The sequence below is a fragment of the Jaculus jaculus genome, chromosome 5, assembly GCF_020740685.1.
Source record: "Jaculus jaculus isolate mJacJac1 chromosome 5, mJacJac1.mat.Y.cur, whole genome shotgun sequence".
NCBI classification, from domain to species: Eukaryota; Metazoa; Chordata; class Mammalia; order Rodentia; family Dipodidae; genus Jaculus; species Jaculus jaculus.
Window position 1 is genome coordinate 99,344,301 of NC_059106.1, and position 14,415 is coordinate 99,358,715.

At 39.7% G+C, this 14,415-nt stretch overlaps 1 protein-coding gene across 1 annotated transcript in view; it reads left to right on the forward strand.

Annotated features, from left to right (window-relative positions):
* Window positions 1-14,415, forward strand: part of Cachd1 (cache domain containing 1) — a 258,103-nt gene that overhangs the window by 151,013 nt on the left and 92,675 nt on the right. The window contains exon 7 of the mRNA XM_045149156.1: window positions 5,269-5,417. Coding sequence (XP_045005091.1) covers window positions 5,269-5,417 — 149 coding nt within the window. The remainder of the gene's footprint in view (window positions 1-5,268; window positions 5,418-14,415) is intronic.

Below are 14,415 nucleotides of genomic sequence, written 5' to 3' on the forward strand. Positions count from 1 at the left end.
TGACAGAGATGTCTATGAGAAAATTAAGGGAGAGAAAATTCAGCAGGAAAGAAATTCATTGATGTTGTGATGAAACGTTGTCATTGGAGATGATGACAAAGTAGAGTTCGTTCCCATGGGGACCACATGCATCCTACTGATCATTTGACCCATGGCTGGATATTGGCTAGCCTAAGAATTGACCCCAAAGACGACAAGATGGTTTTTGTCTCATCGTCTCATCAGCATTCAGGAACCCCTTAGGGGATGAAGGGAAGAGGATAAGAGGGATAAAAGATGAAAGCTGAGCTGTGGAAAGAAAAAAAATGTTTTTAATTACACTGAGAAGGTTGTGGGCTTGTCCACCTGTAGCTTTTTTGTTGAGAAAGTCTTTGTTTTCTGCCTCTGCAGGGATTGTGGCAGGATCCAGCCCCAGAGTCTGTGTGGCCTCTGGGAACGTTCCATAGTGGCTGGCTTTTCCTCTTTAGTTTAGCAGACATGCTAGAGCTTTCATTTCCCTTCAGGAGAGCTTTACTGGAAGAGATTCTATGACACTTGCCCAGAAACCTGGGGTGGTTAGCATACTAAGATGGGAGGTGGGGGGAGGAGAGGGAGAGGGAGAGGGAACGAACCCACACACAGAAACAAAAACAGCATTCGTTGAGCCTTCTACATCAAGTGACCATTACTAATGTTCCTCCTGATGGAGGTCACAGGCCTGGGGGTCATAAGCTCACTCCATTTCTCTGTTACTTCAGTGGGGACCATTTCCTTTGACTACTATATGATGGAGCTTATTAAGGTGAATATCCTGAAAGAGAAAAATGAATTTTGAAACTCACTGAAGGAAGGAAAAAGTCTATTCAGTCTGTTCTCCGCTAGGTTAGAAACAAACACTTAAAGATATTTGAGTCATTAGAAAAGAAATAATACAGTCAAAGTACTTAGGGTATATTAATTAGCTAGATATTGTTTCTGGGTTTTATTTGGGGGAATTTATTATTTAACATTTGCCCCTATCCCTTTTCATATTGGTAGACTTTAGCAATTCTAATCTTAATCAAAGAAACTTGATTTCCATATGTTCTAAATGAAATATTTTTAAAAACCCAAATTCTTTTTATAAAGTAATAAGACTACATAGCTTATTGTATCCTGACAAGAGCCATTTGCTAAAATAGATTTGAAAAGAAACTGGGAATGGACTATAGTTTAGTAGGGTGCTTGCCTACCATGCATGAAGCCCTGGGTCTGTCCCCCCCCCCCCCAGTTTATTTGCCCATATGTGTGTTGAGAGTGTGTATGCCAGGATCTCTTTGCTGCTGCATTTAAATACTTGTCTTGCTTTATGTGGGTGGCTGGGGAATTGAGCCTAGGCTGGCAGGATTTGCAAACAAACACCTTTAATCACTGAGCCACCTCCTCAGCCTGCCAACCTTCCTCCCTTCCTCTCTTCTTCCCCTTTGTTCCCTCCTTCCTTCCTTTTTTCCTTTTCTTAAAGGCATTTCCACAGCCAGCCCAAGGCTGAGGATTTTCTGATTATTTCGATATGGGTTTTGTCCATGTTCACAAGAATTCTTAACCTGTGAGATTTGACATATTATAATATGTCAAGCAGCTATAATACCTGTAGGCTTGGTTTCTCTGAGGCACCATAGCTCAGCAGGTAAACACATAAGACAGCCCTGGATTTGAAGAAGTGAGTGGCTCTTTCCTATACTTTGTAGCTTTTTGTGGTTACTTAATCTCACTGACAAAAAAAATATATATATATATATATGAGAACATCTGAACTTTTAGAGTCATTGTGTCTGGCATGTGGCAAATTCCTCTATCTTGCAGCTGTTTTAATTTTCTAAAGAACTCAGAAATCTCTGTGCAATAGGTTTATTCAGATGCAGGGCCTGTATCTGAGCAGCCTGTGTAGCACACTTTCAGTACTGACCTGAGGATGGGATTCAACTTATCCTCGGATATTCCAGCTAACTGTTGCTGCATAGAAATACCCTCTATAACTTATAGATTCTATGGGTAAAGAATTTGGCCCAATTAGGTTGACTCATCTCATCTGGAGAAATACCAGAGACTCCGGTGCCTTCCTTAGGAGAGATCCCAAGTGTTAAAATTATCTAGAGGCTTCTTGACTTATGCCCAGATCAAATAACTTGAAGACTTAGGCCCTTCAACCAAGAAGATCACATGGACTCTTTAGCTTTTGATTTGAGAGCTACCATGAGAATAAGCATTTTAAGACAGTCAAGTAGAAATTACATGGTCTTTTCTGATCCTTTGAGAGTTGTTTAGCATCATTTCTGTATACTGTGTTGGTGTAAGACATCTAGTCCAGTCCTCCCAGATTCCACGAGTGTATGTAAGGGAAATGTACATCCATCTCTTAATGGATAGGTGTATTAAAGTATTGTAGTAAATTTTTTTACAAAACACTAGGATTATGACTCCATCTTCAGATGTGTTAGTGTTCCTGATGATCTATACCAGGGTGAGTCACATGGCCTCTATTCCAACTACATAAATCCACCATTATATCATGAAAACAGCTATAATAGTAGATAACCCTGGTACAGTTTGACTACAGAATATCCCCTTGTAAGCATGTATATTAGAGCCTTGCTGTCTAATTGGTGGCACAGTTTAGCCAGTTTCTGGAAAGTTCAGTAGCTGAGGCCTACCTGGAAGAAGTAGATCACTGTAGGGTGAGTAGTGAAAACAGTTCTTGGGCATGTGTACAAAATTAAAGAAGAGCATTCATGAAAGAAATGACTACAAGTACCATGCTCATTTTCAGTTGTGTTATTTAGAAATCAGTTCTCTCAAATATACTTTACTTTTCCCTTGTTCCAGGACATTTGTCCCTAGTGAGGTGCTAACCTTGATACTTACAGGTAGAAATTAATGATATTTATTTTATGAAAGGTTAGAATTTAACAAGAAAAGCTCAGTAATAGAACACATGCCTGGCATGCACAAGGCCCTCAGTTTTATTCCTGTAGGACTGCATTGGATTGGATTGAACTGATTAGATTGATATAGATCATAGATGGATAGAAAGATAGATATTCTATGTTCTTAAAGAAGCTGTTGATTACTAAACCAAAAAATAAGGTTGATTACTTGCAGGAGTAAACATTTGGACCAGATCATTCCTGGCTGTGAGAAGCTGTTCAGGGGCTTTCTGGGCCCCTACCTGTCACTTGGTAGCGGCTTCCACCACTTTATGGCAAACAGAATTGTATCTAAACATTTGTTTCCTAGGGAGCAACATTAGGAGTGGTCTAAGTTAAGATGTAACTTTTAACTGATTGTACATATGACTACAATGATACCACATACAAAATCTACGTTAATTTTTTTTTATTATTTATTTGCAAGCAGAAAGAGAGAGAGTGAGTGGATAAGAATAGGCATGTGAGAGCCTCTAGCTACTACTGCAAATAAACTCCAAATGCATGGGCCACTTTGTACTTTATGTGGATACTGGGGAATCAAACCTGTATCATTAGGCATTGCAGGCAAGTGCCTTACCAACTGAGCCATCTCTCCAACCCCCAAAAGTACATTAAAGTTTTTTGTTTGTTTGTTTTTACTTGAGAGTGGCAGAGAAAGAGGTAGAGAGAGAGAGAGAAAGAGAGAGAGGGAGAGAGGGGGAGGGAAAGAAAATGGGCACATCAGGGCCTCTAGCCAATGCAAATGAACTCCAGATGCATGCACCACCTTGTGCATCTGGCCTATGTGGGTACTGGGGAATTGAGCCTCAAACTGGATCCTTAGGAAAGTGCTTAATCTCCAAGCCATCTTGCTAACCCCCAAATCTACATTTTTAAGTGCTACTTTTAGTTCAGGGAGTAGAATTGTAGATGGCATGCTAATTTTACAGATACACAACTCTTACTTTTCTTTGTGTATAGTATGTGGTGTGTGCATGTCACATGTATGCAATGCGCATGTTCTGTGTGGACATGTGCAGAGATCAGAGGAATATGTTATGTCCTCTATCTCTTCTGCCTTGTTTTTCTGAGACAGAGTCTCAAAGAATATAGTGCTCCCGGTTTTTCAGCAAGACTGGTGATCAGGGAACCCAGATGATCTGCACACCCCAAGCACTGGGGTTGCATGTATGCACAACCAAACCTGGCTTTTTACATAGGTGCTGGGGACCAAAGTCAGGTCCTCATGCTTGTACAGAAAATGCTCTTACAACTCCTGTTTTGAAAATACAGTATGAATTTGGATAGCTCATTATCCAATTCAGTATTATAGTCATCCTTCTTTTCTATGTCTGAACAATTTTCTAAACCTTATTATAATTGGTGTGATTTTTAAGGAAACTGAGAATCTCAGCTTTTTAATGAGAATAAATATTACTAGGAGGAAGAAGGAATCAAGAATGAAAAACTGTCTAAAAAAATAACAAATGGAGATCTGCTTTGCCTCTGTGTTCCCAGCCTGCAGGCTATTGCATCGTGTTAGCTGCATGACCCAAAGGAGATGGGTAGCTGTCCTCTGGTGTACTGTTAATGAATAGCTCTGCAAAACCAATTAGCCATAATTCTATCAGTCATTTCATTTGGATAACATTTTGTAGAGGGGAAGAAAAACAACAGTATTTTCCTTGGAGATCTGTAATTAAGCTCTGGTATTTGATGGGAACAATGCAGGAGAAAGCAGTATGCTTACCAATTTGCTTTCATTACCCTGCATGAAAGTAAATCATGATAAAGGGTTCTGTTCACAGCAGTTAGGAATGACATTTTTCCATTTTAAAGATGTAACAGACGACATAGAAGTATATTTCTAACTGTAGCTTTCTATATCATGTGTCTCTAGAGAGTTGCTGTTCACATAGAAGCTGATGGTGCTGTCCTCTTGGCTTGTATAGCAAGAGACACACTGAATGTCACTCTCTCTTTCATGCAAATCCATCCATAGAAAATCAGTATCTAACCCCATCCCCAGTATTACTTTCTTCTTTATTTCACAGTACCTCCTTTTTCCAGCAGGGCATGTATAAATAGTATTTTTTTCATGGACATACGAGAAGTTTGTAGTACACCACCATCCATTCTAAGACATATTTCATTTGTTGTCTACGTTTTTTTCTACCATGACATATGGACATTGTATCATTTTTATTCCACCTACAACATGAAGACAGTTTGGGTGTGTTTTTTGTTTTTCTCGAAGTTGAGCCTGTGCAGCCTGTGATGCAAATGAAGTAGTTTATTGGGAAAAGTGCAATGAGTGATTTATTTTGCTCCCTGTCATTCACAGCTAGCCAAAAAAATCCGTGAGAAGTTCAACCGATACTTGGATGTGGTCAATCGGAACAAACAAGTTGTGGAAGCATCCTATACTGCTCACCTGACGTCCCCACTCACTGCCATCCAGGATTGCTGCACCATCCCACCTTCCATGATGGAGTAAGACTTCGACGTGCTTTGTTGCTGTACTGACATACCGGGGGTTAAATGGCTTGTACTTTCATGTCTAAAACACCCGTGTTTGCTTATTGCCCAGTATAGAGTGTCCTTCCACTTATTTCACATGAGGGCCCTTTATTTTTAATACATGAATGATTAAAAGAATAGTTTATACTTATTTATTTATTTGAGGGAGGAGCGAGAGAAAGAGAGAGAGAATATGGGCACACCAGGGCCTCCAGCCACTGCAGATGAATTCCAGATACATGTGCCACCTTATGCATCTGTCTTACATGGGTCCTGGGGAATCAAACCTAGATCCTTTGGCTTTGCAGGCAAGTGCCTTAACTGCTAAGCCATCTATCCAGCAGCCCTAGGTGAATGATTTTTACCCAGAAGATACCACTCATGACTGAGGATATTTTTTGTTGAATAACTTAATGATATTTCTATCTAGAGGGATATAGATCATGTATGATGCTGGAAACTGAGATGAAAAGAACATAGCTAATTTACATTTGACTTGGCTCCTATTTAGCTGGTCTAATCTAGTTAATGTATATTTTTAGGCTCAGTGTTCGTTTTTTGTTTTTTTTTTTTTGTCATTGAGGGCAATAGTCTTTATTATGTCAATTTCTAGAGCTATTTAGACAAAGTACAAGATGATAACATGCTTTAAGAGTCATATGATTAATTAGTTACTGTCCATTATTTGTCCACATATTTTCTGTTTATAGCACAGTACATGCTATTGAAAGTGGATAAGGAACAGGTGTCTTGATGGTTAAATAGTGCTTTGCTTCCAAAACCAGTTTTTACTTTGGATTTTCAGTGTGATATTTAGGTAGCAAGGCAACTTCAAGTCAAGTTTGTCCTCATAGTTACTTCACATACCTGGATATTGCAAAGAAGTTGGTGCCTCCCATGCTGTACTAGGCATGAATTATACCTCTTCCATCTTTATGCCTAGCACCTGGCAACTGGGTTGAATTACTATGGGTTAGAATGTGAGTTTATTTGAGTATAGGGATAAGTACAAGAAATGTACAAGGTATTGGAGGAGTATTTGATAAGTAGTGAACATACCCAATAGGGCAAAAATGTGACCCAATAGAGTGATGGTGGGATTCCCCGATGCAGAAAATTACCCTAGGCACCTTGTAGGAGACTGATTCTGTAAATTTCAGAAATATACATCTTATGTGATCTGAGCATTTGGAGGAATGTCTCGTGAAAATAATTGTACATGTTCATAAAGATAAACATGCATAAAAATTATTTATATATAATTACATATTATAAATGAAACCATTTAGAAAAGAAAAATGTAAATACTCTGAATATCTTTTTTTTTTTTCGAGGTAGGGTCTCACTTTAGCTCAAGCTGACCTGGAATTCACTCTGTAGTCTCAGGGTAGCCTTGAACTCAGAGATCCTCCTACTTCTGCCTCCAGAGTACTGGGGTGAAAGGTGTGTACTACCACACCCGGTCTTGAATATCTTTTTTAATAATCTCAATTTCTACCAGTAGGGAATTAGTTTGATAAATTGAATGACAACTATTGAAAGTTTGGGAATACCTAGATCAAAATGATGACATTTTCTCATAAGAGCAATGATTTCCAATTTGAGTATGATGAGATTGGGGTTTAGGCCTGTTACTGCCCATCTCATTGGACAAAATCGTTATTCCATCTTTTTGTTACTATAATAATAAGACATATTGTTTCTGCCTCCAAGAATTTTGTGTATTTTCAGTGTAACAATCAAGAGACCTGAGTTACACTTTAGGTCAGATATTTATGAATGCATGCCACTTTTACACCGAGTGTTAAAGGACTGCCCTTCTCCCTCACAGGAGGCACATGATAGAGCCCAGACAGGCCATTAAGTAGAGCCAGGAAAGTTCAGAAGCAAAAACTGACTCACCAAAGCAGGGACCTCTGATGACAGATTAGATTGATAACTGACAACAGCTATTTGCAACAGGAAGTAGCATGCATGGACCACCTTTTTCTTATACTTAATCTTGGCTTTTTTTTTTTTTTTTTTTTTTTTTTTTGGTTTTTCGAGGTAGGGTCTCACTCTGGTTCAGGCTGACCTGGAATTAACTCTGTAGTCTCAGGGTGGCCTTGAACTCATGGCGATCCTCCTACCTCTGCCTCCTGAGTGCTGGGATTAAAGGCATGAGCCACCACGCCCAGCTTCTTGGCTTTCTTTCTAGAAAAATGTACGCAGGAAATTTTGGAGTAGCTCATGAACTGATACCCTAGCCATTATTTGACACAAGTACTTTCTAAAATGATAAGAGGTCTTTGGTTTTTCTTAACAGACTGAAGTGGAAAGGGCAGTATATTAACTCACTGCCCTCTGCTTTTGTGAGTTTATTCTCTGCTTTAATGTCCTGCTTACCACATTCAGTTCACTGTTTTCCTGTTTCATTCCCTCCACTGATGTCTATAGTTTTAATTTCAGAGCATTCATATTGGAGCTATCTAAAAGAAGATCCCTGTTTGAAAGGAACTGAAAGGCATGATTCAAATAATTTGGTTTTAAATCATATTTCCTTAACTTACATTGAGCTCAAAAAGTTACACAAGTTTGAAGCCTCAGTTTCCCCACAGTGAGATGGAAATGATAGCAGTATTTACCTCACAGGGCAATTGCAGAGGAGAAACTTTTAGGCAGCACTGGCAAACTTTATTTAATTTTAGTCAGGGGTAGAGGAGTGGATGTATCCTAAGGAGCCTCAAATTCACTGTGTAGTGGAGGCTGGTCTGAACTCTTAGTCCTTCTTCCCCACCTCCCAAGTACTAGGATTACAGGCCTGTGCCTCTACATTTGGCTTTAGACAAACTTTGAACTTTTTTACTTAACTCTTGTCCTCTGTCAACAATACTGTTGTTTCTTTTTCCTACTATGGCAATAAAAAGCCTAAAATATATACAATGAAATAAAAATTGAATTATTTTAAGTGAAAATATTAATATGACAAATTTTCAAGATGAGAGGTATGGTAATGACTGACATTTGTGGACTCAGATGAGTGAGAGTATAGCTCACCAGTGGAGTACTTAGCAAGCATGCACCAGGCTCTGAGTTCAATCCTCAGCAGAGAGAGAAAGATGGGAAGACCCAAGTTGAGTAAAAATGTTTCAGGCTGTGAGATAGTCATGTACCAAAAGCAAATTTGTTAAAACTTTTGCACCAATAGGCTATGTCTAGCCATCTGCATATGTATTAATGCTGCTTTTTGTAACAATTACAACCAACTGGGTCTTAGATAGATTTCTACTCAGTTCTAAATCTTGTCTATTCCCCGCCACCTTTTTTTTTTTTGTTTTTTGTTTTTATCAAGGTAGTTTCTCACTCTGGCCCAGGCTGATCTGGAATTCACTTTGTAGTCTCAGGGTGGCCTCAAACTCACAGCAATCCTCCTACCTCTGCCTTCCAAGTGCTGTAATTAACAGCTGGACCCTTTAAACATTTGTATTTTTAAAAGCAGTTGTTTTTAATATTTTTTATTTATTTGCAAGCATAGAGAGAAGAGAGACAGAGACACTGGACATGCCAGGAACCCCAGCCACAGCAAACAAACTCCAGATGCATGAGCTACTTTGTGCATCTGGTTTTGCATGGGAATTGAGCCTGGTTGTTAGGCTCTGTGTACAAACACTTTAACTGTTGAGCCATGTCTCCAGCCCTAAACATTTGTTCTCTTAACTCAACTCAGACCTACAATTACTATTTGTTATTATAGTTTAAATGTCTGCAGCCCATTGAGCTCCATTCTGTAAATGTATTAAAGATGAATTAGAACTAAGACAATGTATTCTAAAATTATTTTAACCAATGGCTTATTTTCATTTTTTGTCTTAAGCCACACTTTTCATTTCTACTGACTTACAATCCATATTTTATTTTCCTTATTATGATTTAACTGCAAACATTCTAAAGTATATAAAGTGAATAGTTCTACAGAATAGAGGACCCAGATGTAAGCCCAAGTAGCTATAGCCACCTGATATTCGATAAAAATGCCAAAAATACTCATTGGAGAAGAGACAGCCTCTTCAACAAATGGTGTTTTGAAAACTGGATAAATATCTGCAGAAGGATGAAAATAGATTCTTCTCTCTCGCCATGCACAAGAATTAAGTCCAAATGGATTAAAGACCTTAACATCAGACCGGAAACTTTGAAACTGCTAGAGGAAAAAGTAGGGGAAACCCTCCAACATATTGGTCTTGGCAAAGACTTTCTAAATACAACCCCAATTGCTCAGGCAATAAAACCACAGATTAACCACTGGGACCTAATGAAATTACAAAGATTTTGCACCGCAAAGGACACAGTGAAAAAAGCAAAGAGGCAACCTACAGAATGGGAAAAAATCTTCGCCAGCTATATATCTGATAAAGGATTAATATCTAGGATATACAAAGAACTCAAAAAGTTAACTAATAAGGAATCAAACAGGCCAATCAAAAAATGGGCTATGGAGCTAAATAGAGAGTTCTCAAAGGAAGAAATACGAATGGCATATAAGCACCTAAAAAAATGTTCTACGTCACTAGTCATCAGGGAAATGCAGATTAAAACTACATTGAGATTCCATCTCACTCCTGTCAGATTGGCCACCATCATGAAAACAAATGATCATAAATGTTGGCGGGGATGTGGAAAAAAAGGAACCCTTCTGCACTGCTGGTGGGAATGCAATCTGGTCCAGCCATTGTGGAAAACAGTGTGGAGGTTCCTAAAGCAGCTAGAGATTGATCTACCATATGACCCAGCTATAGCACTCCTAGGCATATATCCAAAGGACTCATCTCATTTCCTTAGAAGTACATGCTCAACCATGTTTATTGCTGCTCAATTTATAATAGCTGGGAAATGGAACCAGCCTAGATGTCCCTCAACAGATGAGTGGATAATGAAGATGTGGTACATTTATACAATGGAGTTCTACTCAGCGGTAAAGAAAAATGAAGTTATGAAATTTGCAGAAAAATGGATGGACCTGGAAAGTATTATACTAAGTCAGGTAACCCAGGCCCAGAAAGCCAAGCGCCACATGTTCTCCCTCATATGGGGATCCTAGCTACAGATGACTGGGCTTCTGTGTGAGAATGAAAATACTTAGTAGCAGAGGCCAGTAAGTTGAAAAGGAGACATAAAGGGTGGAGAAAGGAAGGGAGGAGGATACTTAATAGGTTGATATTGTATATATGTAATTACAATGATTGTAATGGGGAGGTAATATGATTGAGAATGGAATTTCAAACGGGAAAGTGTGGGGGTGGGGAGGGAGGGAATTACCATGGGATATATTTTATAATCATGGAAAATGCTAATAAAAATTAAAAAAAAAAAAAAATCAAAATAAGCAAACAAACAAAAAAAAAAAAAAATAAAGTGAATAGTTCTAGAAGGGGGCTTTTAAGAGGATTTTGACACATGCCCATAGTCTCAGTACTAAGGAGTCAAGGTAGGACCATTGTGAGTTCAAGGCCATGCAGTGGAGAGGAGGCAGGGGATGAGAGAAAGCAGAATCTTACAGTGCATTATGCACGACACACCCTGAAGGTCATACTGTGACCACAACAGAAAGAACTTGCAAAGTGGCATAAAATTGATTTTTTTTTTTTCAGATGAGTTTGATACTTTCTGTCTCAGATTAGTCAGCTCTTGAAAATCCTTACTCAGGAACCTTGAAAGTTAATGATTTTGCACAGGGTCTTGCATAGTGATTAGGTGCTCTGTCAATGTTTATTGAAGGGATGATATGGAGTATTAACATTCTCTACTATGGAAAAACAAACAGGTTAAGGCTTAACCTAAGATAATCTCATGTTCAACTCAGTACCTTATGGTAATGTTTTTGGTTTTGTTTGTTTGTTTGTTTCTGGGTATTTTTTTCTGGCATCCAGCCAACAGCCTTGTGCATAGTGAAAGTAATCTTGTTAAGGGTGGGTAGTTTTGTTCCCGGAACTGACCTTAGAACTTGAGTTATGTCGAGGAGGTGCTGGGTTGCAAGGTCACATGGACATGGAATTTGACCATGAACTCCTTTGAAGACTCTATCATATATAGTACTTGCCTCTCACCCTATCCATTTCCATGACTTGGCCCATGTCAGTGTCTGGAGTTTACAAGATTTACGTAGATTTGATTAGGATCATGTCTTGTCCTTCTATGCCACCTTCAGCTTCCCTTTTCATCCTCTCAAGCTCTATCCAGCCATCAAGTGTGCAGCACCCAGAATGGTCCTGAAACGTAGCTGGCACAGAGAGAAGGTTTTCAGTGCCCACTGGTTCTCTAGCCCTGCTGCTGTGGGGCATTCCTATTACTGACTCAATATTTTATCTAGCACATTTCTTTGGTAAATATTGATTGATTGATTGATTGATTGATTGATTGATTGATTGATTGATTGGAGGAGGAGAGAATGTGCAAACGAGCAGGCATGGGCATGCCAGGGCCTCTTCATACTGCGAAAGAACTACAAACACAAACCACTTTGTGCATCTGGCTTTTATGTGGGTGCTGGGGAATCGAACCCAGGCCAACAGTCTTTGCAAACAAGTTCATTTAACCACTGAGCTATCTCCCCAGTCCTCTAACATATTTCTTAATTTCTGTCTTCTGTTCCCAATTTCTTGTATAGATGTTCGTGCCTGTTGTCATTCTTCTGTTTTATATCTGGTGTCCTTATTTAATAAGAAGAAAGTATAAGCTGGGAAGGAAATACTAGGAAGATAAACTTAGGTTTTTATTCTGTGTGTCTCCCAAGCAAGACTCAGTACTGTTACCTTCATTACTTGGAGCTTGTTAATTGGCTCATCGCTGTAGAAATGGGCCTGGCTTGTCAAGCAAAGTGATGCTCTCTCTGATGGAAAGAGAGCCTATAAGCAACTTGTCTCTCAGACTCTGAAGCTAGCCACCTGGAACTGGGAGACTTTAGCTGAGGAGATGGTTCTCTCACCCCCATGAGGGGCAACTTTAAAAGCCTCACTGATTTCAAGAGATGAAGAAACTTTTGGAACTATTTCCAAATTAAATTCCTGCTATTTCAAAGGGAGCTCTTTGAATTGGGGCATCTCCTGAGATGAATGTAGTCACTGAGGAAGACAGTAGAACCCATTCCATTTCTAAGAACCCAGATTTAGTGTGTTCTCAACAGATACCCACTAGAACGGCTTAATGTCAGGAGGTAAGTCTTATCACTCAAACTATTGAGGCCACTGTACTGGAAAGCACTTAGCTTGGGCTCTGATGCAAGAACCATAGCTCTTGATTATAATTCTCATGACCAGCCATTATTACAATCCTCTGTGTCAGTCAGGGTTCTGCAGAGAAATAGAACCTACTGTGTGTGTGTGTGTGTGTGTGTGTGTGTATGTTATAGATTTAGGTTTTGCAGATATTACTTAGCAGGCCTTGAGTGGAGCTTAAAATTCAACAAAGATTTTGCAGAACATTTTCATTTCTGCATACCAACTTGGTTATAATATTAACTAACAATACAAAAAGAGTTACACATGTTTATACTTCAGTGAAATACTGTCTTGGGTTGTTGCTTCTCAAATGTTAACTTCTTCATGGGACCCTGTGAATAGCCTGTTGGGATAAGAACCCGGCTTTTATCCACAACCTTCTCCATTTTATAGACAAGGAAATAGGGTCAGAGAGCTGTCATAGGGCTCCATAAGGTGGATTTAGAATATGGTTTCCTGTATCTAAATTAGTTGAGGGGAGTTGGAGTTGTTATGTCTCATCTTGTTTTGTTTGGGACAGGGTCTCACTATGTAGCCTAGTCTGGCCTTGAATTCATGATTCTCCTTGTTTCAGTTTTGCAAGTGCTGAGATCATAGGCACGTACTACCATGCCTACTCAAATGAGTTTTTGGTCCGAAGTAAAATTCGAAATTGAGTGGCTGTCTATTGAGTTGCTCAATACATGCTTCTGAAAATTTCCCCCAGTACTACTGAATGGCCCTCTGAATATAAAGTTCCCATTGTCTGGTTTGTTACTTGTACTAAAACCACATTCCTGTACCTGCCATTTCTGAGGGTGAGCACATGTGTAGATGGGCAGTGATGTCTGCAGGATTATTGGTCCATTCCGTCTCTAGTACCTTACCCAGTGTGATGACGGACTTCTCTGTCTTTACTACTTTTAAACATTTTAACATTGGATCAGTGATTCCTTTCCCAGGCACACCAGCCAAAAATGCTCCACACCTTATGTGTCCTGCTTTTTTGTTTTTGCAGAGCAGAAAGTTTTGGGCAGGCCTCTCTCCTCAGGCCATATGTGCTGAAATCTCATCTCCAAGGGCTGGGTTTCTTGGTCTGTAAGGTCTGTGTGGTGCTGCTCATTGACTAAACCCCAGTGCCTGTGAGGGAAAAAGAAATACCCACAGAAGTCTTCTCTTCCATTTCCTGAATGTAACCACTCTGCAGCAGTGAGCGACTTCCTCCCAGATCTGACTCTGAGCAAGGCCCTGAAGGAGGTGGGGGAAGGAGCCCTCCTCTCGTGTCTTCACAACAAGAAAGAAGGGTATCTAAACCAGCACCTGTAAAGCATGGCTGCCCTTACTAAAGGTCATGTGGCCAGGAAGGCTGGGGGACAGCACAGAAGGAGCCTGTGGTTCATGCCAGGCCATGGTTCTTTGCCTGTTTTCTTTTCCCCCTAGATTCATTTCTTCTTGTTGTGCCCACATTCCAACCTGGTGATGAGCAAGGTGGGGGTATCCACTTCCAGTTTCCCCAAGATGTGCAGTCTCGCCAGCTGCTTGGAAAAATAGACAATACCACTTTTTTATGTATGGAAGGGACCCAGAGTGATGTTAAGACCACTGTTTAGCAACATGCTGTGGTGGGGAAATAGTGAAGAAGGAATGTGGTGGTTGTGACTTACACTTGTAGTGGAGAGAGGGAAACGCTGTATACTCTGAAAGCCTCACCTTCCAAGAGCATGTGACACTGTTCTGCT